Source organism: Carettochelys insculpta, chromosome 6, assembly GCF_033958435.1.
Source record: "Carettochelys insculpta isolate YL-2023 chromosome 6, ASM3395843v1, whole genome shotgun sequence".
NCBI classification, from domain to species: Eukaryota; Metazoa; Chordata; order Testudines; family Carettochelyidae; genus Carettochelys; species Carettochelys insculpta.
This window is the reverse complement of record NC_134142.1, coordinates 46948043-46974731: the sequence shown is the minus strand read 5'-3', so window position 1 is coordinate 46974731 and position 26689 is coordinate 46948043. Positions and strand designations below refer to the sequence as shown.

The following is a 26689-nucleotide window of genomic DNA, read 5'->3' as shown; positions in this document are numbered from 1 at the left end:
TTATTTCTGTAGATCACAGACATTTTGCAGCCAGAAAACCAAATATAAAAAAGTATTAATTTAGCAATTCTAACCTCATTTGATTTCAATCTTTTGTTTTGAGAAGAAAACTGAAGTGATTTCACTCCATTGCAAATGTGCGAATCATAGTTTTTCAAATGGTGACATTTTGATTTACTTTGCATTAAAATTATACAAGTTTATCAGTAACAAAATTTCCAATGTTACTCATTCTTCTCCCTCTTTCCTACAGCACGATTATGGAACATCTACTGACATCAATGCAAGACAATACAGGTTACAAAACACACCACTGCCATCCAGTACTACTTGGTCATGCTGAGAAACAAAAGATCAACACAATAAAGTGTTACTAGTTCAACAACTGTGTCTACCATTAGTTACTTTAATCCCATAACCACTGTTAGTGTTTCATGCAGAACTGAGATTAGTGAAAGACTAAAACTTGAAGAAAATGTTGTAGTAATTCTTAAATCAATATGATATTCTTTTTAGAGTAAATAAGGGTGGGAAGGAAAGATTTCATACAACTTGGTTACAAGTTTAGTGCTTTAGTAAAAGTAATAAGAACAGAGGGCGGTTTTTTGGACATTTTGTCTTACCTTCAGATAAAGAGAACTGATATTTAATGATCTAAAAAGAGGGGAAATAAAATAAATGAAATAATCATAAGGAGTCACGAAAGCATCATCAGAACAGGAAGGCCTTTATTTTACTAATTTTCTTACTGATTATTATTTCTACTAGTAACTGAAAATGCAGTACCTTCTTATAAAACAGACAAAAGAAAAAGATTCTGAAACATTGTTTTTCTTCTTAATATTTTTAAATTGCAAAAGTTGGTGAATGCAAAATTTTCTTGGTGTTCTAACTTGGCTTTTTACACTGCAGAAAGATGGCAACCAAAGCTTTCTTACAGAGGTGGTCTAGGAATAATACTTAAGGATTCATCAGTCCACAGTCCAGCAGAAATGTCCTATGTACCTAGATGTTTATGAGATTCAGTATGATAAAAATTCACTGTAAAAATACAGAACCTATTTACTAAGGCAAGGCATAAAATCACAGTGACAGGCAACAAATTAAGGGCAACTATATGTTTTTAAATTAGTGATCGGTTTGCATAATACGTACAATTCAAAATTTACAGGTTTTATAAGTAAGGTTACTGCATTTTAAGTATCATTAAACACCATGGAAAGATAATTTCTTTATTTCTTACCTGCTTCAGAGGGCAAATGATGATAAGGGGCTGGACAGAAAACCTGAGCAGCAAAATCCTCAAAAGTTGTGGGTTCTAGATGATGTTGAACAATTGTTTGCAGATATCGAGCTCTCTCCTCATAGCTGGGTAGCTTGAGAGTTAAGAATCAACTTAAAGTCACATGACACAATTACTAAACAGGTAGGCCTAGTTGGTAAATCATCTATGGTATTCCCTTTAATAAACTTATTAATGCATGAAATTTATAATATCACAATGACCATTCGCTATTTACTAACACAGAAAATATTGCATTTTTTAGCTCCAGTTAAGTTATTCTCAAACCTTTGCACAATATTATTTTAGTTAGCCAATAAAATGATAGTTTAATAGTGAGGCATACATTACAAAAAAATTTAATTAGAGATGGGTTTGACCCCAAATTCTTGATCCGAACATTTCTAAACACTGGTATAGGCTATATTCTGATGCAATCCTCATGGCTTAGGCTATTTCAGTTATAATAGTGTTCAATAGCTGAATGCACTTAAAGCAAAACATTTTTGAATAAGGCTACATGCTGACTTCAGGTCAATCTTTCTTTCTTTTCTTACACACCTCAAAAGTGTTTCAATCAACCTAAGATTACAGATTATTTTCTCAAGTAGCAAACTGACTTACAGTACTGTTGAAAATTAGGTTTTAAGAATTCCGTAATTGTAATTTGTAAGGGGGTATTATGAAAAATAACTATCATTAAGAAACTAGAGTCTTTCCCTCAAAAATTTCCATTTTTTTTAATGAAAAATGAGTTGTTTCCATAATCCCTAAACAAATCCAGGCAGTTCAGATAAATACATAGCTTAACATGTGTATAAAAACAAAAAAACAAAAACCCCACAACCTTAGTCAATTATGCTATTAAAAAAGCAGACATATTTGCAAAGAACCTGCAGGACACCTAAATACTGGCTGAGCTTTGGAGGGCACGGACGGCAAAATACCGTACTTCCTTTTCACCGCATTCTCCCTCTCTGATATTATTGACTGGAGACTTGGAGTGTTGTTGCTTTTGAAGAACCCTCTCCAGGCTTCTTGTTCCAGCAGGCCTGATTGTGCTGTTAGCACAGAGAGAGCGAGAGAGAGAGAGAGAGAGAATATTTCTGCCGTTCATGAAAGCAACTATGGAAATGGCTGTCAAAAATGTAGAGCAGCAGGCAGCAACATACAATTATCAAGAAAAACTACCATGCTGACTATGTGTCATATAGTTCCTGAACTGAGAAATCAGTTAACCTTTTCTTCTACAACTTATAAAGTTGTCCAGCTGGACTCAGTATATTGAGTTAGGCGGGCCCTATTTAAATGTGTCTCAATCACAAAAGAAACAGAATATCCCTACGGCACATGCTCCTTAACATCTGTGTTAATAAGCGATTTACTCTTTGAAAGTATTAACAATTTTATTGTATTTTTGTTTGCATTGTTGTTATTTGCATTAGAGGAACAACCTGAGGTTTGGTAGTTTGGAAGTCTTGAGTTCTAAGCCTGGTTCTGCTGATGACTCACAATTTAGTTTTGGGGCAGTTATTGCTCACTCTGGCCTAAAATAAAATCTTAAAGTATTTTTTTCAAGTTGAGAAAAATCATGTTCATTTTAAAAACAGCACAGGAATTACCATTATAGAACAGACCATTGGGTCTCAATCTCTCTTCAAAATGGGAATACTATATTTTTCATTAGTGTGTTGTGAGAAGTAGTCTGAACAAAACAAGTGCTATGTATAAGCACTAATACTATTAAACAGAAGAGCCTTCCATTTGTGATTATGATGAGCAATAAAATTTCTGCCCTGAATTAGGACTGAATGGTCCAGACCAGAGTTTCCCAATTTTATTTGGCCACAGAACCCTTTTAAACTCAAGAATGTTGTGGACCCCATTCCAAGGCTCTACCCACCTCATCTCCCAAACTTGCCCCCTACTGTCAACCTTTACCTGCTTCAGCCCCCAAATCTGCTCCATATCCCCAAGTTTTCCCCGCATCTCATAAACCTGCCCCCCATCCCCAAGCTTAACCCCTCTCAGCCCCAAACCCGCACCCTGCATTCCCAGGCTTAACTCCTCTCAGCCCCAAACCTGCCTCCTCATCTCCAGAATTAACACATCTCAGCCACTAACTGGCCCCTGGGACTAACCCATCCATAGTGCTGGGGGGAGCGGGGGAGCCTACACTCGGCAGCCACATGTTCCCAGAAGAAGAAAGGCTGGCATAGAAGTGTTCTGCTCGCGGGGGCAGGCCAAGTCATACCAAATGGAGGTATGTGGCTGCTCGAATAGTAGGATGAGTAAGGGACTCTCTGCGGCTAGCTGCCCTGCTGAACTAATGGAACTAAATTCAGTTGGTTTAATGTCTGGATCCCTCCTGCTGGCCATTAAACCAATTAAATTTAGTTCTACTGTTTCAGAGGTGGCAGGGCAGGAGCTGCAGAGGAGGTAGCTAGTATAATGGAATTTTCTCACAGAACTCTTATTTTCACTTTGCAGAACCCCACGGTTCCACAGAACACCATTTGGGGAACACTGGTCTAGAGACAATACTTAGTCCTACCAGGAATGCAGAGGACTGGACTAGATGATCTCTTGAGGTCTTCCAATTGTAGAATTCTATATAATATATTTTAGACACTCTTCTGTCTTTTAAAGATTGTATTTCAGCAACTGAAAGTGATATGCAGTGATAATCCTTATAAATATCACACAGAAAACAATTATAACAAATGAAGTATATTTGCGCATGTTACTCTAATTAAGAAAGAAATGTGGTCCCAAAAACAAAAAATCAATAAATAGATTTTGTCTAAAACAGTTTCTATCAAATAAAATAGGCTCCATAGTATTCTTCATTTATATAAAAAATTGACTTCACAGATATATTGAAATTTGTGGAATTTTTGAAATCCTCTCTCAGTACTGATAGAGTTGACCCTGACAGGAACCCTATTCCCAAAATATTATAATGGAAACTCCAGAGCAAGATGAGATAAAAGCTCCACCACTCTAAGTTCTTAGGTTAGGGGACATACACAGTATTGAGCCTTTACTCCGGCAAGTAATATAGCACAGGTTTTAAGAGGCTATATATAAATGATAGAGGATGAAACTGATAGTTGAAGTCTAAATAATACTATGTATCTCACAACTTGTTGAAAAGCACTTTCTTCTTTGGGGGAGATTCACAGCTGCTGAATTTTCTGCAGTTAATAGAGTCCTTTGATTCACAGCAGTGCCCCTTGCACAAAAAATACTGGCCTTTGTGTATTACCAGAAGCTAATTTTCTATTTGGCTGAAAAGAGAAAAATGGGGTTATTGCCTCTCCCTCCTACAGAGCTTTTCATTATGCCTGATGCACTCAACTTCTAAGCTCTTCTGAGAAAAAAATAACTGAAGAGGCAAGAGGTAGAAAAATGAGCTTGTTAGCACATTAGAAGTGAAGTATCTTGGTGGGCCCTAGAAATTCCCAGTGGTGTGTTAACTTATCACTCTATGCATGCTGGCACTGATAGTCTCCCAATTGATCACTCTCTTTTCGCACCAAAGGTGCTGCCAGGAAGCAAAGACTGAAGGCCCACAGGAGAACAGGCTGCTATCAAAACAAGCTGTTTTTAAAAGTCTGCTTGAATGGATAAAATGTCTCATGGAAAACTGGGGCGGAGACACCTACATGCTCTGCTTTAAGAGGTCTCTAAATTAAACCTTTTAGTTTATCTTGTTACAGCCAAAGCTTATACATAAATAAGGCAGAAATGAGGCAAAATTAATACTTTGAAAATGATCAGGACACTCCCAATCTAGTCATATACCATCCAGTCTGAGAAAAAAGGCAGGCCTACCAGAGTTACTGACTTAAGTAAGGCAATACTTTTTTTTATTATATTATTTCAATGCTGCAAGAGTAGTATAAATCTTTACTCAGCACATCCAGCAAAATCACCCTGTTAGCAAAGATGCTCAAGTTATCAATACTTAATAGACTTCTAATACATGGCTGAAAACAGCACCTTCCTTGAAGCTTTTTTAAATTACATGAAAACCAAGATCATAATTACTAGTACTCTATATTAAACAAAACAGTATTGTAGCACTTTAAAGACTAACAAAATGATTTATTAGGCTATTGTGGGACCTATTCTATATTGTATGAAGACAGTTCTCCAAGAGCTTCCATATATTAAGAACATAACAACTTGGAGCGTGCTTCTACACTAGGAACTAATTTCCAAGTTAACTTCGAAGTTAGGCACTGCTTCGAAGTAGCCAACAGAGAGTCTACACACATTTTCCCTTACTTAGAACTAGGCAGCCAAATTTCAAAGCCCTTACTTCCTTTCCGGGAATGGAGTAGTGCCCTACTTCAAAGTACAGGGTGTGTAGATGCTCAGCTTTGAACTCAGCAACTTCAAAGTTATTTTTGTAGTGTAGACACAGCCTGAGTGTTTGAGTCCTAAGTAGACTAATATACTTGGCAGAATCCAAGAGTAATTTTGTTTTTTAAAACCTAAAAATGAATGGATTTGCCTGGTTGAAATGATCTAATTATAAATTGTATATGGTTATGAATACCTGCGATAGCAACTGTAAGACACAGAAGTTAATTTCTATATCTCATAACATGCTAGATAGTAATCCTTAAAAAGGCTGCTCTCTAGGGAAGAGTTATTAGCACCTGTGAATTGAATATAAACTCATTGGCTACTAATAATAGGCCAACTCAAGTTGTACTCTCGCTGTGAATGATTGTTTCCACTAACATCAGCAATACAAAACAGAATGGGAGGATGTAAGGGTGGACCAAAAAGAGAACACACAGGGACAAGCAACATTTATATAACCAAGCAGACAAATTTAAATCTAGACCTACTGGTAACTAATTTTTATTTGAAACATGTTTTGTAATTTGTTCTTTGAGAGATGTTTGTTCATTTTCATTCCATTAGGTGTGTGTACACTGCATGCATGATAATCAGAAGGTTTTTTTTGCTAGCAGTACCTGTTGGATTAGCTGTGGTGCCATGTGGAGTGGCACCTAAACCTTCGTGGTGGTGTGTATAGGACCATGCCAATCCTGTCTGCTCAGTTCTTTCTTGCCAGATTGCTCCAACAGAAGGGATGCAGATGGGATTGTAATGGACATGAACGATGCATCTCAAAGAACAGCAGTTATGCGAAGATAAGTAATCATCATCTTCAAGTGTTTGCTCATGTGCATTCTAGTAGGTGACTCCCAACCAGTTTACTTGAAGGGCTGGGGTTAGAGCTAATCTGGCTGCCATACCAAAGACTGCATCATTCCTCATCTGTTGGGTGATGGCATAGTGCAACATGAAGGTATGGATGGGTGATCAAGTTGCTGCCTTGAACACAACTTGAGTTTATTCTTGTGTGAGGAATGCTATGAACAAAGGCTGTGCTCTTGTGGAATGCACTGTCAACAGCAGAACTGAAATCTTAGCAGGTCATAGCACACTGTGATACAGGTTGTGATCCACAGTAAAATGTGCTGATATGAGATGGGAAGCCCTCTCATCCCCTTGTCAATTGCAATAACGTACTGCGGTGACTTATGAAATGGCTTTGTGAGTTCAGTGTAGTTGGCTGGGGCATGCCTAACTTCCAGTGAATGGATCATTCCCTCTTTGGCACTGGCATGTGGCTTAAGAAAGATCATCGTAAAAATACGTCCCACCAGGCTGAGGTGATGGCCACCAGAAAGGCTACCTTCCGCGAAAGGCAGGATAGATGACAGGTTGTTAGAGGTTCAAAATGCATGGATCCATAGGCCTAGAGAGGACCAGTTTGAGGGCACACTGGGAGACAGGGTGCCACACCTGGGGATGAAGTCTGTAATACCTTCAGGAACTGGGCCACAATGGTATTCCCAAAGACCAGTTTATCTGCCAACCCAGAAAAAGGCTGAGATGACCATCAGATGCACTTTGATAGATTAAAGCCAACTCTTGCTGCTTCAGGTACAATAGATATTTCAGAAAGGGAAATTTAAGCATCTTGTACCCTTTTACAGAAACCAGACGGAAAAATGCTTCCACTCTGCTAGACAAATGACACAAATGCAGAGTTTCCTACTTCCAGATAGGGCTTTCCTGGAGGAGTTCAGCCATGGAGTTTCCACACTATGAAGTGGAGGGATTCCAAGCTGGGGTATTGTAACTGACCACAGTCCTGTGCAATGAGGTCTGGGCACAGGGAAAGATACCATTTTGTCCACTGATAGAGCCAACAGTACTGAACCATGTTGGCAAGCCCATGTCACGGTGAGATTCAGCAAAGCCCTGTCCTATAGAACCTTAAGGAACTTTGTATATGAGAGGGAAGGGCAGGAATGCATATAGCATGTGGCTCATCCACAGGAGGTGAAGAGCACCCATGATGGAGCCAAGGGTTCTTATTCAGAAAAAAGTAGAACAGTTGGCACTTCCTGTAGCTCTGTACCATATAGGTTTATATGGAGAAATCCCCACCTCTGAAAAATAATAAGGGTGATGTCCAGCCTCAGTGACCATTTGGGACAGTAGGACGAGTGACTGAGGTGAATGGCTACCTTGTTCTGAAATCGCAGCACGTATGACTCTTCTAGGTGGACTGAGTGGGCAATGCACAAATCCTATAGCTTGAGGGCTTCCTGGCAAAGGAGAGAGAGTGAGCACTACCTTGTCTGTTTATATGGAACACCACTGTGGTTTTGTAAGTCAGCACTGAGACATGTATGTCCTGAAGATGGGGTCTGGGATGTTTGGCATGACAGGTGAAACACCTTCAATTTCCTGAAATTGAAGTATTCTGGCTGGGGGCATCAACCTACAGTTTTGACAGTGCCAAGGCATCCATGATCAGCAACAGCAGGGGGTACAATTTGGTAAAGAGTACACCCACATAAACCACCTGCAGCTGTAGCCACCCATGGAGGAAGTCAAGAACTTGAGATTGGAGGGTAACTATCCTGTCCACAGGGTCCAGTTTGGGCCTGTACACTGGCATAACGATGCCTGGAAGGGCATCCTGATATAACCTGGTCTGCTGGAGTGTAACCTGGTATGCTGGAGTGTGTATGCGCAAGATGTCATATACCCCAACAGCTCCATGAAATTCCTGTCTGTTGTCATTGAAAACTGGTGGAGGCCTCTGAGGACATCCCTCAAGGGTTGCAAGTGCACCAGCCATAGGGATGCCTTAGTTTGAGTGGAGTCCTACAGGGCACCAATAAATTCTGTTTTCTGCATCAGGGAGCGTGTTGATTTGGACACATTTAATATTGGATCCAGCCGGAGGAAAGCGTAACGTTCCAGATAATGTGCTCCTCTACTTGGGATCTGCACTTGATGAAGCAGTCCTCTAGGTACAAGAAGACCTGTATCTGTTGTTTGAGGAGAGAAGCTGCTATGACTGCCATGCTTAGTGAATACCCTTGGTGTGGCCAAGAGCCCTAATGGGAACCCTCTGAACTGGTAATATTGGTCGCTGACCACACAGCACACAAACTGAGGGCTTGCATAGTGGAGATATGAAGTGTCCTTCAATTCAAGAGCAGTGTAGCAGTCCCCTGGATCCACGGATGGAATGATGGAGGCCAGGGAGACCATGCAAAACTGCTACTTTTTTATGAATATATGGAGATCTTGCAAATCTAAGATAGGCCTGAAACCACCCTGGGTATGATGAAACAGGAGTAAAACTTCCTTCTCCTAAATTCCTGAGAAAACTCCTCTATTGCCTAAGAGTGAGGAGTAATTGCACCTCCTGTAGAAGGAGTTGCTTTTGAAAAGGGTCCCTGAAGAGGGACAGATGTGGGGATGGAAGGATCCAGGATCTGTACTAGAACTCCATCCTCAGGCACACCCTGAAAACGTTCAGCTCTCAGCAGGAAGGCTGTTGGCAAATTGAGGTTCTACACCACCCAACTTGGTAAGTCCCAATTGGCCCTGGACTCCATGGCAGGAGAGCTGGGCAAGAAGGATGCCGCTGCCTGAGGAGGGACCAGGTTTTCCTGCCTGTGTATCTGGCAACATGGTGGCAGATGCCATATTCAGTACAAAATGAGGGCACTGTATCAGCCTGTCTCTGATCTGGAGGGTCCTGATCTTTGTCACACGAGAGTGCATCCTGTATTTCAAAGAAGACTGAGATTGCCGAAGGGGGTCCATGAGCCACTGAAGCTGCTCTGAAGCCTGGCCCCTGGTGATAGAAAAGAGGGCTGGTAGCCTAAAATCTATTTTTCACAATAAAAATATAGGCTTCCATTTTTGATTGCCCAAAAATGTCAGTCTCCATTAATGTCAACTCCCCAGTCATATTTTCTAGCAAGCACTTGTGTTTTTCTCCCCTGCTGCTCCTCATGAGTTGAAGATGTCCCTCATAAACATATGTGCCACTTATTCTCCTTCAAATCTATCTTAAAATTCCTGCTGTGATGACTACAAAAATATTGATGGCAGGTAGCAATGACACTACTGCCTATCATGTTGATCAGTACTGCCTCAGTGTTCTCTCTCTCTCTCTCTCTCCCCATTTCACCTTATACTCACATTGTAGGTTTTTGAGGCAGGGACTGTCTTTTTGTTCTGGTACTTGTATGGCACCTAGCACATTCAGAATACTAAGTGCTATAGTAATACAAATAAGTTGTATCCTAGATGTGTGAATTTTGTTTTCTTCCCTTGTCTTGTGACTAATTCTTCTACATCTTCACCAAAATACATCTTTTCTACCCTCTCTTTACTATTACTAAACTTCTAACCATGGTGTTGCCATGTTTTAACTTGATTAGTACAAGGTATTCTCTCTGGCCTCCCCATTTCTCACCTCTTGTCTTTCACTCTTAAAATGCTGCTGCTGCTACAAAAATCTTTATCTCCTGGACTTTTGATCATGAACACCTCCTTCATAAACAACTTCACAGACTTCCTCCCCACACCACATTACCTGGAATTTATCTCCCCAGTCCATGAGCTCTATAATACCTTTTCTTTTCAGTCACAGCTCCCCAAACTTCTGTAAACAGGCCAGACTGCACTGCTGTAGCATACGAACCCAATTCACTATTTAGTGATACAACCTTATTATATAGATAAAAGAGAACTCGGATTTTATATCCCCACAATAATGTGGGAAGACCTATGGTGAATACTAGTTTGACTGAGGTAACAAGCATCCTATTTTGCAGGTCAAATAAGTTAATTTCAAATGAGAAAAAACTAAACAAAAAACAAATATCAACATATAGCTACAAATATCAAGATTATATGGTACAGATCTGTCAAATGAGATACTGTTAGATATAATCTTGATATTTGTGGCTATATGCTGATATTGTTTTTTCTTTGTTTTTTCTCATTTGAAATTAATACTTATTTGACCTTAGTCTCTAAGGCTCTCTAAATTACAGGGGTTTGTCAACAGAAGTTTGTGTCAGGAAGATATTGTCCAACAAAACTTCTCTCAACAGATTGTGGCAGATCGCAAGAGCACTCCAGCCACTCCTTTGGCAAAATGGCCAACTGGAAGCACAGCAGACAGGGCTGTTCAGTGTCCAGGAAGCCCTGTCTGTCAACAGAAGGCTCCCTGGAAAGTCCATACCAGCTTTCTGTCAACAGAGGCGATATTCCTCACGGGGAGCAGGGTACAGCTATTGAGAATGTGCTGCATTCTGTCGACTTAATGTCAACTCTGGATGCTCTGCGGGTTTTGTTGGCCCGATAACACCCTCTAGTGTAGACACAGTTTAAGTACTTGCAAGATGTTGGAACAAACAAATGAAGAGAATAGTTTGGTTGACATGGAATTCCTTAATAATTTGTGTTGTGGAGAGCTGAGTCCTATTTATCAAAGTTCATGTTGAGGGAGTTGGCTGACACGGTTCACTAATTCAAACTGAAATGCTAACTCATATAGTTGAAATTTATGAAGAAAAATCTCCTTAAAGAGAGCACATGGAACTACATTAATATATGGATTCAAGAGAGCTTACAGTGAACAAATTTACGTACTCCACTTGAATCACAAATGATAATCTATTGTATTTTTCTGAGGAACAGAAAGTCTCACAGTTCAGAGACATGACATAAACAAGATGCTTTGGACAAGTCTATGCAGTATCTGATGATTTGCTAGTCTTTGAGAACAATTTGCAAATATTTCCAAGACCAGTTTGAACTGCTGAAATATCCTAGGCTCATACAAAGGTTCTAAGACTTTTGCTAAACAGTATTGTACGATATTGGAGGAGTAAAATTTTCCTGCATGAAAGGAGATGCATGCTGACAGGAAAGTATTTCTTGGAAGGCAATGAAAACCTGACCAGGTCTTAGAAACTGGCAACAGAACTTTTTAAACACCTTTCAAAACACTTTCAAGTTTCATAACAGTATGAAGAAGGATTGATGCCATTCTCTGAAAAATCACCAAATGGAGAAAAAGATAATGGTTTCCACACCCACAGTTTTTCCATCAATGAGAATGATCTCCAGATAAAAGGACAGGGACTTGCAATATACAATTGCTTTCTACAGTTCTCTGAGTTGATTCACCAATCCTTTGTCATATGGAGTGGGAGGTCCAATCTGTACTGATTTTTAAATTAATAGTTTAAGCTGGGGTTTCTCAACCTATGGGTTGGGATAGAAAACTGGCTCACCAGATTGTTTCAATGGGTTACATGGCAGCACCTGGCCTCCCTGCTGCAGGTACTGCAACCTCTGGGATCCCAGTGCCACTTTGGTTTAGTTCTGACAGCAGGAGCCCAGGTGGGCCAAACTTGAGTGAATGGCACTTCAATCCCATGAGCCAGGTCACAACTCCACTCACACAAATTTAAGCCCAGTGGACCAGGCCAAACCTGAGTGGCACTGCAAACTAGAGACTGCAAAGTCCAGACAGTTCTATAGCATAGAAACTACTACTGTGGGGCAAATTCCAAGTAGGACCCCAACTCCACCGGAGGGCAGGATCTGACTGAAACCACCCTAGGGGTCTTCCAACCCCAGACTATTTGCTGGCTTGCAACAGGCCATAAATATTTACAAATGGGTCTTGAGATCAAAAAGGTTGAGAACCACTGGTTTAAGCCATGTATGTAGAGAAACCATGAGTATAACAAGAGAAATGTTTTACTGGATGGGAAGGCGAATTGCTGAAAGGAAGCATCTTGGTAAAACTACCCATTGACCTGGATATTCATACAGCACCTTCATGTACACGAAGCTCTTCTGAGGTAACCTAAAGTTACTCAATTAGCTTGTTCCTAAACATCTCACATACATACCATGGAGCCATATTTGCCTATTTTACTGTTAGAAGTTTACAGTACTGACAATGTACGATGACTAATGAAAATCTGCCGAAACTGCTATTTCACATCAGAGGTCAAGGAAAAGAGGAAGATCACCCTGTTGGTTTATTGGCAGCGTGTGTTGGGGATCAGAGTTTCAGCTTTTTGCTCCCTAGCCTGATAGAGACAGCAAGCAGCACAGAGGTGGTTATTAAACAGAGCATGCGCTACACATTTGCAGCCCTTACAAGGAGAACGGTGACAGACATTTGTGGACAGATTATTCCAAGTAAGTTATGATTTTTAAGATCAAGGGGATTAAGGATAACACTCTATGGAAACAGGACAAGAAAAGTTTTATGCTGGGCATAGATGATGGTGGAAAACATTTCCATAATAGAATTTGGCTCGTGAAGCAAGCCAAGACAACAATCATTTAATTGAATGAGATATTTTTTACTGAAGTGAGAAATCTCTCTCAGAAGAGGGTGTTTCTACACATGCCACTTGTGGCATGCTAACAAACAGCCCGAAATATGGTAATGAGGCACAGATGCAAATTCCCTGTGCCTCATTCACATAAGGTCACATTGTTTGGAGTCCAGAAGATGCTCTTCCCAACTCCAAAACGGTGTGTAGAAGCATGGCCCCCGGGGGTCTTCCGGAAGGAAGTCCTTCTTTCCAAAAATTTTCGGGAAGAAGGACTTTCTTCCACAAGACCCCCTGGGGGCTGCGCTTCTATACGCCATTTTGGAGTCCGGAAGAGCATCTTTCAGACTGCAAACCACATGACCTTATGCCAATGAGGCACGGGGAATTTGCATTCATGCCTCATTAGCATATTTGGGGCTGTGTATTAGCAGAAACAGCCTAAGAAATAACTGGCCAGCGATCGCCAAAAGAGCTGAAGTTACACTAACTCATTGGAATTTGTGCTCTTTCTTGGCTCTAAGAATTAAAGATGTAGGGCTTCCAACACTAGATCATTAGCTGTCCATCCTACAACTAAACACCATTTCATCTGTGGGTGGGTGAACAACCACCACCGTACACCTCTATTCTGAGAAGCGATTCTACTGAAGATGCATCATGGTGTTCCTTCCTTGTTTTGCAAGGATTTCCAGATCTAATTTGCACAGTTTGCAAATAAAGAATTATTTTTCCCTAAAAGCCACTCCTGTTAAGTCAAATCAATCTGGCATCTGAAAGTCAAGCTGGGTTCTTTTCTGCTTATCTTTAACAGTAATGAAAATGTGTATGACAAATTTTGCACGGTGCACCTGTGTTTATATGGGGCAGCACAGATGTCATATGACTGTACAGAATCTGTATCTGCAACTGGAACTTATTAACAACTCTGCTGATGCATAAAAGAGAACCCAATTCATTCTTCCATTGCTGTGTGCCAGCTCTGCAGTGCTAACAGAAATCAAAAATAGTAAAAAGGTGATTTTGTCACTAAAGCAAGCAGATACAATTGTGGATGCATGTAAGGCAACAATCTATGGGGGTTAAAACCATGCTACTTTCAAATGGATCAATTTTCAGAGTAAAACCTCATTTTCAAACTAGAAATCTTATTTGTCTTGACCAAACTGAACAGCGACAGTCAAAGGCTTAATAATTTTATAACTTTCTAATGCAATGTTTCTTCTGCACAAACTGAGGCAATAATTTCCTTCCTCATGTTATGTAAATAGCTAGCGGTTATGGGTCTATAACAGAAGTCAGTGGGTGAGGTTCTGTGGCCTCCAATGTGTAGAAAGTCATACTGGATAGTCCATCCTGGCTTTAAAGTCCATGAGAGCTCAGCAAAAATTACAGAGGATTCAGTGTAGGCAGATAGTCAATTTCTCTTATCCATGCTTTATAAATATTTTATTTAAAATGCTACAAAATATAGTAAATAAGTTGTCTAAAGTTTTTAAAAGAAATGCTTGTATCATACGTGAATCTGTATACATTATACGTGAATCTGTATACATTATCCTAAAAATCTCATTAAAACATTCACACAAACCAAAATTATACAAGAACAGAACCTCTGTAACACTAAATATTGAACTGTACCACATAGTATCGAGTAGAATCGTTACTAATACAAACAAAATAGGCAGGTGAATAGCAGTTCCTCTAATTTTTCCCACACATATGGTGAATGAATTTTGATAAATGCACCAATATGAAAAAGGTGTATCAATGGGTCTAGAGTGTAAGGGGGGGCCCAGGAATGGGGCAGATGATTGGAGGATGATGATTCTTGCTGGGGAGAGGGTTCTGGGGTGGGCCCAGGATGAGAGGCTTGGAGTGCAGACTGCCCTAGGACTACAGCAGGGAGAGTGGACTCCCCCCAGCTTACTCCCCACCGTGGTAGCTCTGGGGCTTTGGGATAGACTCCCCTCCCCCCATGGCAGGTTTGGGCCAAGGCTGGGTACCAGCAATGGGAGGGGTGCCCATATCCAGGGCATGGCTAGATCCAGATGTGCAGGTTCCCTGAGCACCTACACAATGTTTAACAGTCTGCTGTACGGCTACGCAGCTTACAGGGAACTTAGTTGGTGGAAATTTTCTTCTAATAAAAAGCTGTGATTCAGGAGATGCTCTCTAATACAACCTTCACAAAAATGGAAGCATGCATCGCTGAGGATAATAAAGTGTTATAAATAGCTCCTACATATGCAGTTAAATATCAATTCCAACATCACTGTTTACATTGGATCATTTACCTTTATAAAAAATTGAAATGCAAAAGGAGAACATATCTGGGGCAGATGAAGTAACAATGGATGCACCGAAGTGAGTGGGGAGGCATCAAGTATTTTATAAGTTTGTTCAGTGATATTCTCGAGAAAAAGGAAAACTTGGATGAATAACAAAAAAGCTTTGGGGTGGCTGCACACGGACAGAACACCACCAGACTTCAGAGAGCTCAATCTGCATGACAGGCTGACATACAATCAGCTTTGGAAGAACGCTATGAAACACACCACTTCCAAATAGGGAAATGTGAAGGAAGAACAGGACATCCAATTGTTATTTTTTGCTTCAAAAGTGAGTTCTAAAAGGTTTTATGATACCTATAACAAAATGCACATGTGCCATGGTGTGTGCGCGCGCGCACACACACACACACACACACACACACACACTCACTCACTCCCTCCTGTTTCGTTTAGCTGTAGTAGACCATGAGGTCACTGCAAGGACGTAAGCCAAAGATGTAAAAAGCTGAAAATACTGCAAAACAAGCATAGTGTAAAAGTTATATCCATTGGGCCTTTCCAAGGAAATGATATCAGACTTACTGTATTGGCAAACAATATGGTGACAGACATTTTCTCAACATGCACATTCATCTGACATGAACTTAGGCTTAATGGTGGAAGCGTTCACGTATACAAAGTAAGCACTTGCCACAAGTGCTATATTTTTGTCAAACTGAAAATGGAGCACACTCAGCAGCAGCAGTATAGTATATTTAACATACTGTGGTACAATCCTTCTAGCAACATTCTACATATATTACAAGTTGGTGGGCAGTGTTTATTGTTTTATATTGTATCATCAGATCTTATCACTAAATTCTTCAATGGCTTATGGTATTTTCCATGAAAGAAAAGCAGTGATTTGTCAGAGTAGACAAAGCTGAGCCTTCTATCCCTATAACCATATTGCCAAGTCTATATTGTTTACATTGCATCTCAATTAAGAGACAGGCAGGACACCTGGTACTTCTTTATCTAAGTCTCACGGGCTGCCAGATGACTCAAAATCCATAACAGGTGCTCAGGCAGTGTGAGTGCAGGCACATAAACACAAGCGAGGTTGGATAAAATTTGTACTATATTTAGCCACTTACAACACTCAATTACAAAACAGCAAATGTCAGGAAAACCGCAGCAAGATACAACTTTTCTAAAATGCATATAAAAACACTAACACATTAACTTTATCTGTGGAGAATTAAAAATTTAAATCCACAGGACTGACCCTAAATCTTCCATTTATAAGTAATATTTTCAGAGGTCATTTAAGTATTAATAAACACAAAAGTTATTTCAAAACATATAAAATTTACATAATATAGACACCATATTTAATTGTTCATTTGGTCAGGTCCTTAGATAACAAAAATGCAAACATTTTAAGCCTCAATTCTGTCAATTTTGAAGAAAAAAAGCAATTGAATCAGCAAAAAGGTAAAACAATACTTCTGTCCTTTAGAATTCTGAAGTAATTTTATTAAATTCACAGACAAAGCACAATCAACCAATTCTGTTTTAAAGATGCTTGCACTGAAAAAAATATACATTGTAGATTTCTTTTCAGTATAAAAATGTTTTAGTTCTGCTAACTTAAATAAAGCAAGCATTATTAAACATAGACAGTGACAGACTACCTCAAGAAAAAAAATATCAGAAATTTTACAGTGGGCAATTACTTAAGAGCTATCTGTATCTAAACACGCAGTAATCAAATTAAGTTTCTACTTAATATTGTAATTATCAAGAACACAAAAGAGTGATTTTATTAGTAGAGTAAGTGGTAACAAAGTACAGTAAACTGTCATTGAAGACAGTGTCATAGTATCTATGATAAGCAGCATACTGACTTAAACTAATGCACTATATGCCTCTAGGGAATGACAGGCACAGAGACTGGATTTTAACATCAAAATCTATCCATTAATCTTGACTTAAATATAATCTACTCTACAGTAAGAGGAAGACTGGGCATTCAATGAATTATCTTTTTGAATTATAGCAGGGACATATTTACTAAATCATGTTAGTAGAAACACTAAATTTTACTATCCTTGACTGGGTCTATGTTTCTCATTCAATAAATCTTGCATAGCTAAGGATACCAATTTTAGCAAAAATAAAAAAGCTCAGATACTAGCCATTGGCTCTCCATACCACAATGATCAATTCCTCATGTGTACTGAGAACTACAGATTAAATCCATAACTGGAAAGGTTAAGAGACGGAGGGATGTGTTTACAGACACTTCATAGCCTGTGTTTTAGTACAAGCTACAGAGATGAAAACAAAACAGTGAGACAGACCTAGAGTAAAACAACGGTCCAGTCCTGAAATCCTTACTCAGGCAAGTATCAGAGAGGTAGCCATCTTAGTCTGTATCTTCAAAAACAACAAGAAGTCCTGTGGCACCTTATAGACTAAACAGATATTTTGGATAATAAGCTTACATGGGCAAAGACCTGCTTCGCCAGATGCATGAGCCAGGCAACATTCCTATTTTGACTTCAACAGAGTTTCTCTTATTAAGAGCTTCAAGACAGGGATCAGTGTGACTCTAGGGCAATGTGTGTTAATTATTTTAAACATAATTAAAATTAGCACCACATAAGCCCCTCTGTGGGACTTAACACTGACAGCACAGCATCTACACACAGGCAGCTTCTTGAATGTCTTTGTGGGACTTCAGTGTGCAACCCACACAAGCAGCTTTGGAAGACAGGGATGAGGAAAGCCAGTGGACTGATGTGTAAAATGATCCAGTTGCTCCAACCACCACACTGCACAGGCAATGTAGAGGAATTGCAATTACTACTATACTCCAGGGACAGGTGTAGACATCATGGGGGAGTGTGTTGCAGCCTGCTAACCTGATGGTGGAAAGGAGAGACGGATTTCTTCTCCTTATGTATGTAAAGCTTATGTTTGTGAAATGATTTTCACCTTAATTTTTTTTAAAAGAAAATGCTTAGAGACTTTTCTTGATAACAGTAGGATTGGATCACTGATTTACATATTGTACTCTTTGCAGAAAATATATTTTTAAGCTAAGGTTAATTGTCTGGAGCAAATTGACTCTGCCCTGTGGCACTAGCACGAATATAGAGATCAAATATTTTCATTCCAACAGAAGTATAAGCTTATACTCTACATATATACAGAGACAAGAAGAAAACTGCCCAAATGTTGTCTCTGACGACACCACTAAAATAATAGGCCTTTATAAAACTAAAATAGAAATGCTGAAGAAATGCCTCCTCGAAATAATATTACATGTATACATACATAAATGAACTGCCTGCAATTCAACGAGAGAAATGGTGTTACCAGGTCCAATCTATAATTGAGTATAGTTTCCTTGTGCTTTTGCTTTTTGCATCACAGAAGAAAATATATTTCCTTAAACATGCAAACTCGTGTATAGATATTAGATAATTGAATATTAAGCACAACATGATCTACAGGCAGCTGTATAATTATGCCATTTTGGTTTGATTTTTGTAACAAGTTCTCCTATGCAAAAAAAACAACATGAAAATAAGTATCAGTTCTTAGTTATTTTCCCCTTCCTTATGTTGAGCAGCAATTAGCAGAGCAAGCCTTTCACCCCTCCTCTGTGATGTCAAGCTGTTCAGAGCAGTTTGCAACCCTACAATAGTACTATTGTGAACAGTGTCTGGGCTTCCTTCCCACAGAGAGTTAAATGGGCAGTTCCTGCTGCCCATGATTGGTGTCCAGTTAAACAATACTCAAGAGCCAGGTTTTATCTATTCCACGCCAAAGAAGGGAAACCAGGGAACCCAAGCCTTCATATCATGCTGAACCATATGCCAACCCTGCTGGCCCCAAAGGTTTATCACTAAGAATCAGGATCCATCATGTCCCCTGTGAAATTTCGCTTCACATACCTTCTGTGAAATGCATGGCTTTACTGAAAACTGAACCTTTTTCACAATTGGCAAGAACAGATGGATGGTAACTCTGGCTTGGCAAATGGAAATTAAAAGATTTTTAATAGCCTGCATTCTCATGTTTGAGAAGAGAAGCGTTCAGAAGAAAAGATAATTTGTGACCCATATTATTTAGATGGACTTAATAAACAATTAAAATATTTTAAAGTATTCCTAAAAAGTGTATAAAATATATTGGGATTAATTTTATTAGCAGGGTCAAGATTAGGATTCATGGTCTCCTGACTTTTATATGGTCATTCCTTATTGTAACAATGATGTGTAATACTTATATTACAGAAAAACTAGGGAAGTCATTATAAAACGTGACATCATACATAATGGTGTGCATATGATTTTATTAGTACCATTTTGTGAAGGTCTGATCATTTCAGGAGTACTGTTGTATACAGATTATTTAGTTCTAAATAGATAGTTACATACACACAGAGGTTTAGATACATGGTTTACTTGCTTAAGAATTGCAATTACAGGGAGTTGGAAGAAATAGAAGACAAGTGGGCATGTAAATACTACCTTTTATCAGCTTTCTTCTACTATATATTTTAGAAAGTTTGTATATTTGATCAACAACTGCCCCTAAACTGTAAGAGCTAGGACCACTAAATTTGGTATGCAGCTTTCTCTTATCATAACTTAAGGCAATGTAAGGTTTGGTTGTGCCACAAAATGGGATATCTGCCTGGGATGGGATTACTTCTCTTAAAATTAAACAGAAAAGAAATAGAATCAAGAAATCAAGTACGGTCCTCAAAATTGACGTAACTGAGCAAATGCTGAAAGAGACTAAACAAAGATGAGCCAGAAAAAATTGGATGAACCTGGAATAGGATTGCTTCTCAACGAACCTTACAGAAAAGATATAAAAACAGAAAATTGGAGTAGTGGTCTGCTTTGGCACAGCTAAATCAATACTTAAGGATTGAAAACTAGAAGAAAATGTTATTGGCAAATCAAACTGACTATAGCCCCTTTTTGTAAAACAGTTTATAGAGATGAAGAAAAAATACACTTGACAGATTTCTCATTTAAGAAAAAATGACATTAAATGGAAAATGTTCACAATCCCCCTTTATAAGAAATGCAAAATAAAAATTAACTTAATAGAAATTATACACTTTTACAAAAATACAAATAATTTATATAAAGCACGTGCATTTTCCTTTAAAAAACCCCAAACTTTAATTGAGTTAGGGACCTTAGTAATCCCAGGCAAACCCGTAGTAGTAATATACATTTTTAAATCTCTCAGCTGGTGAAGGATGATATGATCTAACTGGTTTAAAGCTCATATGCAGACCCATGCAGAACTAGATTTAACAATATTCATACAAAACAGGATACACACACATTTTGCATCCCCACAACTTTTTTTGTTTTTATCATGTTAATCCTTGTTTGAAACATATGCAAGATCTATGTTTATTATTGCTGATGAAGACAGCCTGCAAAAGGAATAAAACAGTATTTATGCCATTCTGCTTCCCTCTGATGTAAAAAAGGCCAGAATTTTTATTTTGTTTTTAAAATCTGGTTTAAATTTAAACCTTAGAAATATTACTAGTATGATGTCTTCTCTTCCTCAGTTTTGCTGGAGGACTTCTGAGAGGCATCAAGAATGCTTGCATGAATGGTAACATTTTAAATGGACAAGAATGTTAAAACTGCAACAGAAGGCTTTGGTTATCCAAAAAGAATTGATGAGGGGTTAAAGTGGGTAATAACAAAAAAACTATAATTTCCCGCTGGCTACAACGAGATAATGTTTTCTAAGACTGACTTAGTTATCCTCTCTTCTTATAGCAAGAGAAAAATCCCATATTTGTTTTTAGAAAACCATTGCAAGCATATTTTATGATGGTGTAATTAAATTTTGATCAATCCACTGAGTTCAAGAACAGTATATTTAAATTTCAGACTTTGAATGAAAATATTCTTTTTTCTAACATATGTGGGCTAAGTCAATCCACACAAAAATTGAGACAAGAAGAATCTACAGTACAGTATTCCACCAACTACATGAAACTATGTGGCTGCTAAATATTTTTTTTCTGTAATAGAAATTGACCAGTGATGCCAGTAGCCAACCTTGAGAGAATTTTTTAAAACAGCCTTTGAGTAGCAAATTGTGCCATCACAGACAATCAGTTTTGCCTTATTTGTACGTGGCTCTTTCATCTCTTTCCAGCATATCTTCTGAAATCTGGATAACTGAAGAACTCACAACCAAATTGTGTTACTAATCAAGAAAAAAAAATTCAAAGCCTGTGTTCACTTTATTACATTAAACCAATGCTGCTCTAGCGAATGAAAAGAAACAAAATGTGAAAAAATTTTCCAACTTGTGAGGACAATTTCAGTTACTGTTACTATTCTAACATCCTTTGTTCTGAAGAAATAAGAAATGAAGAAAGTGAAGTGAAATATTTATGCACATAAAGTTGATCCCCAATACTGCTCTTGCAGTCATTTGTAAGTGCCTATGTGACAAACACCAAGACCAGACTGTCAAAAACAATCACAAATGTTGGTTCAATCACTAGTCCCTAGTGACTAAAATTATGGCATTTACAGTGATGCTTTGAAATTATTCATTGCTAAAAATTCTATTCTTCCAACAGGTTACTAATAAATGATGTCTGAGAACAAGCTTGCACCGCATTAAGAGCCAATTTTTACTTAGAACACTGTCTAATCTTGCTCCCCAGTGTTGCATTTTAACGCTAATTGCATGATCAAGCCAATAAATTCGACTCAAGGGACAAAAACCACTATCAAGTACCTACCCTGATAAAACTAGAGGTTGCAAGAAAATGTACTTCAAACACAAGTAAGGCAAGACATGACAAGCGAAGGAGAGGTATCAAAGCCTGAAAGACAGTCATCAATACTGACAGATTACTGTAATTCTGACTGTCAGGATGATCGATTTAAGCAGCATAGGCCAATCAATATCCTCCTCATTTACTGAACGACATTAGATATATAGTTAGGTAAGATGTCCCTGAGATAAGACTCAAACTACATTTAACGAACATAAATAGCACAATTTATGCTTTGGAATCTTAGTATTTTTTTTTTTTTAAATTGGGAATACAAAATTTAGTTTACAGTTTTATCCTTTCGAATTTTTTTTTTATTTTTTATTTTTTTTTACTATTTATAGAACTACTGCATCATCTAAATATATTTTTAAAATAGCTTCTCTTTTCTTTTCTAAAAGATCCTAAAATGATTTCTTTGATTTTAGAATTCTAAATACATAATTTATTATGAATTAAAGACATCTTCCTTTTCTCAGGTTTCAAGACGTCTGCTGTTCTGAATACTTGAACTGACTTTGGTTTACAGTAACCTTTCCATGTACAGCCTTCAGTATTCTTTTTGCAAGTACTCATTACTGTTTAAATACAGCAAGAAGTCCTGTGGCACCTTACATGACAACAGATATCGGCTACGTCTACGCTTGCCCCATAATTAGCCTGATCGGAGAGTACTAACTAAGTTCTGCGATGAACATGCAGCACTTCATTAGCTTAATTCTCCCCGCGGCAACTTCTCCGATTTGGCTGATTACCATGCCCCCTTCAAAGAAGGTGGCAAGTTTAGACATAGCCATATTGGAACATAAGCTTTCATGGGCAAAGACCCAGTTAGTCAGATGCATCTACATCTTTGCCCAAAAAAGATTATTCTCCAATATAGCTGTTAGTCTATAAAGTGCCATAGGACTTCTCGTTTTTGCAGATACAGACTAATATGGCTACTCCTCTGATACTGTTAAAATGTCCTTTTCAAATCACTGACAAATGAACAAACCAAACCATATTGCTTATAAACTTATACAAAATGGTTTGGACTTCTATTAGTGTTAAATGTGAAACAGTTTTAACTCCACTTCTACTACCCACAAAAGCTCATGACCTACTAAATTTGTTAGTATTTAAGGTGCTATAGCACTGCTTGTTATCACTAATATTTTATCTTATTTTAATGCAGAAAGCTGTGTACTATGCTTGGTGCTTTGAAACTGGAATATCTGATTTCTGTTGTCCAGCAACACCTCTGCTCCGGTATCCCTGTTAGTGCTCCCAGCTGCATCATGCCTCGGGAAAAGCTGAGCCCTATGCTCAGCAACTCCTTTCCCATCTTCCCAGAGCTTTGGGAATGCTCCAAATAGCTTAGTTGAGGCACTCATGATCAGGAAAGCAGTGGGAGAATTGAGGGTGAGAGAGGGAATGCTGAGGAAAGAGGCAGGGTGGCTGCAGAGCCCCATGGCAGGGGCCAAGAGCACAGCCCAGCCGTTGTAGGTCTCAGTGTGCTCCCGTGGAGCTGTGCTCCTGGTACCTCGCTGCAGTGCTCTTCAGTTACCCTAACTCTTCCCCTCAACATCCCTCCCCTCCAACCCCAAAGTCCCCGCTTGGTCCAGGTTGGCTCCTCTGCTGCTGTAGGAGTGGAGCCTGACTGCTAGTGGCAGCAGAGGGGATGGCAGTGATCTCCTTTGGTGTGGCAAATTCCCTGGTTTGGGACTGGGCAGGTCCTGAAGGTGCTGGACCAGGGAGGTACAACCTGTACAAATTTAAGACCCATTATTCCTCCAGCATAGAGGAGTTTCCTCCGTTGGTATTTATCTGTTGTGTCAGATCCTAAACTGAGGTGGGCAAACGTTTTGGCCTAAGGCCCATATCAGGACATGGTAATTGTATGGAGAACCATGAATGCTCATGAAATTGAGGTTGGGATCTGTGAGAGGGTGAAGGCTCCAGCTGAGGGTGCAGACTATAGGGTGGAGCTGGCAGTGAGGGGTTTAGATCCAGGAGAGTCTGAGTTTAGACTAAGGTTTGGAGGGTGGGAAGGATCTCAGGTTGGGGTGCTCAGGGGTGCAGGCTTTGGGCTGTGCTTACCTCCCAAGCATCTCCCAGAAGTAATGGCAAGTCCCCCTTCCAGACACCTATGATGCAGAGGTGCAGTCAGGTGACTGCGTGCTTCCTCCCACCTGCAGACACTGCCCCTGCAGCTCCCACTGGCTGGGAACCATTGCCAATGGGAGCTGTGGGGGGTGGTGCTGGGAGCAAGAGCAGCGCATGGAACCCTCTGACTGTCCTTGTGCCTAGAAGGCAGAGTGGGGAAAAATGCTGTTGCTTCCAGGAGCCATGCAAAGCACGAAAAGTCCCAGCAGAAGCCTGAGGGCAGAATTAAAACGGTTGACAGGCTGGATGCAGCCCACAGGCTGTTGGAGTTGCACACCCTTCTCCTAAAACCACAGAGTTCTCATTATCCAACAGTTAATGAAACCCAGTGTAGTCCCAGTTCAATGTTCTGTGGTTTCCTGGCAGAATGACTCTTGATGGAACAGGATTCACAGTGCAGAGGAAGAACCTCAAATTCAATCTGACATTTTGCCCAGTGGGTTTGGGAAGGAGTATGCCATGTCGTGCAGCTCGCTGCTTTGCTCAGCAGCTTCCAATCTGTAGATTTAGATTATAGCACAGAAAGGAGAGAGCATTTTGTGGAGCTTCCAATCACTCATTCAGAGCCCTGATCGGTTGGTTTCAGCACCACTAGTGAAAGATGATGATGGATGGAAGAGCAATACTCCTATGAGCTACTCAAATTTATTTGGTTAATCAAGTTCACTGGTCTATTAATCATTTTAAGGTTATTTTAAAAAATCTCCCTTCTGACTATGCACAAAGTCCAGCCTGAAAGCTTAACAGATCAATATGAGCTTTGCTTAATTAAATGAGAAATTTGCCCCAGAACTTGAATTGCATAAAATTTCTCAGCGTATGATATATTAGTACTTCACACCATTTTCATTTTTAAGATAAAGATGGAGTTTCAAGCACAGAAAGATTATATGAAGGCAGATTGTTAGTGTAAGAGGCAAACAAATATGAGATGTTTTCCTAAAAAAAGTGCTTTTCTGGTCAAATCAGTAGAAAGCGTATCAAGTAAATCCTTCCTCTTTAGAAGTCTGAATTTTATGAGTAACCTCACAGTATTTTTAACCTTAAAGTGAAACCTCAAAACATTATCTCATGAGTAAAACAAGTGATGCAGACAATAAAGACTAAAAATTAATGTGAAAAATGAAAAGGGAGAAGAGTGATATGTTGGCATTTTTTTTCCATTCTCATTAAAACAATTATGTTGAAAGGATAAAAGTTTGGTACAATGTTTCAACCACTAACTCATCAGGAAGGTATTGTAAATAGATATAAGACCAGTTAGTGTCCAGGAAGAAAATGTGCTTATACATAACAAGGTTAGGCAAAACTATTTCCCTAGTTGTTTAATTCCCCACTCCCCCCATTCCTATCCAGTTAGCTGATATTGCATCATTTTTCTTATTGTTTTGAAGTTTTAGGCAGAATACTTAATGGACACCTGCACACATTACAAAACTTCCCAGAACATTTTTCATCGTTGCAGCTCATCTACAACAGCAAGATCATGTTATACTTTAAGAACTATATGCACTGGCAAAATGGTATGCAAAGAGTCATACTTTGCCTATTGCCGACATACCTAATGTTAGCTAACACCGTAAGTCTCTTATAAGTGAAGTTTATCAAAATAAACAAATAATCTATCTTGAATGGAAAAGTTTTTGAGTCAAGAATAGGACTCTCTCCTTTGCTGTAAACCTACATGTATGTTTTTTTTTTTTTTTAAAACATTCTCTCCAGGAAAGCTTATTTTTATACAGTGGGGGGTCCCTACCTTTCCTTATCTAAGCAAGCAGGTGAGTAATGGACTAACTCAGCAATCCAACAGCATTACATGTACTAACCCATGGATACAAAGATCCTAGATTGACCATTTGCTCTGATGGTGGCTGCAGCATACTAACAGTATGCTTAACTGTGGGACAGAGATTTCCTTTGATTATTTTTGCCAGAAATGCTTTTGGTGGAGTCAAGACGGTTATTAATGATACTGGAAAGACTAATAAACTTTACTTGTCCAGAGACTGACTTGGGGATTTGGCGAGCGTCAATAAAGCTTCCGGGAACCAAGGATTTTTGGAGACCAAAGAAACTGAATGGGACTTAGGGAACAACTGCAAAATAAGAGACTCTGAATTCCTGACTGACCCAAAATGAGATAATTAAAGGCTTCTGTACTGGCACGATGAATTAGACTAACCAAGTCCAACATCGTCTGACTTTACCAAATTCAGATTAGCCCACTGAACTGTATGGAAATCTTGATCACATATCCCCCCCAAAAGATCCACAAATTGGCAAGACCATGCACTGAACCTAACATCTGATTGGAAAGCCAGAAATGGTAAAGAACATCTGAAAATATCAGTGTTCATAAGACATAAGCTGAATACCACAATAAAAAGGCATATATTTGTATCAGTCAAATACAAAACTT

At 39.1% G+C, this 26689-nt stretch overlaps 1 protein-coding gene across 8 annotated transcripts in view; it reads right to left on the bottom strand.

Moving 5' to 3' along the window:
• RALGAPA1 (Ral GTPase activating protein catalytic subunit alpha 1) overlaps nt 1-26689 on the bottom strand; it is a 211800-nt gene that overhangs the window by 13136 nt on the left and 171975 nt on the right. For 4 of the 8 annotated variants that reach the window (XR_012645924.1, XM_074996835.1, XM_074996837.1 and 1 more), the window contains exons 40-41: nt 1244-1368; nt 624-654 (exon numbers count right to left, since the gene is read on the bottom strand). Coding sequence is in view for 7 of the 8 variants with exons in the window: in XM_074996835.1 (XP_074852936.1) it covers nt 647-654; nt 1244-1368 (133 nt within the window). In the remaining variant the exon portion in view is untranslated. The remainder of the gene's footprint in view (nt 1-623; nt 655-1243; nt 1369-26689) is intronic. The other 4 variants (XM_074996842.1, XM_074996834.1, XM_074996840.1 and 1 more) reach the window with 1 other exon arrangement.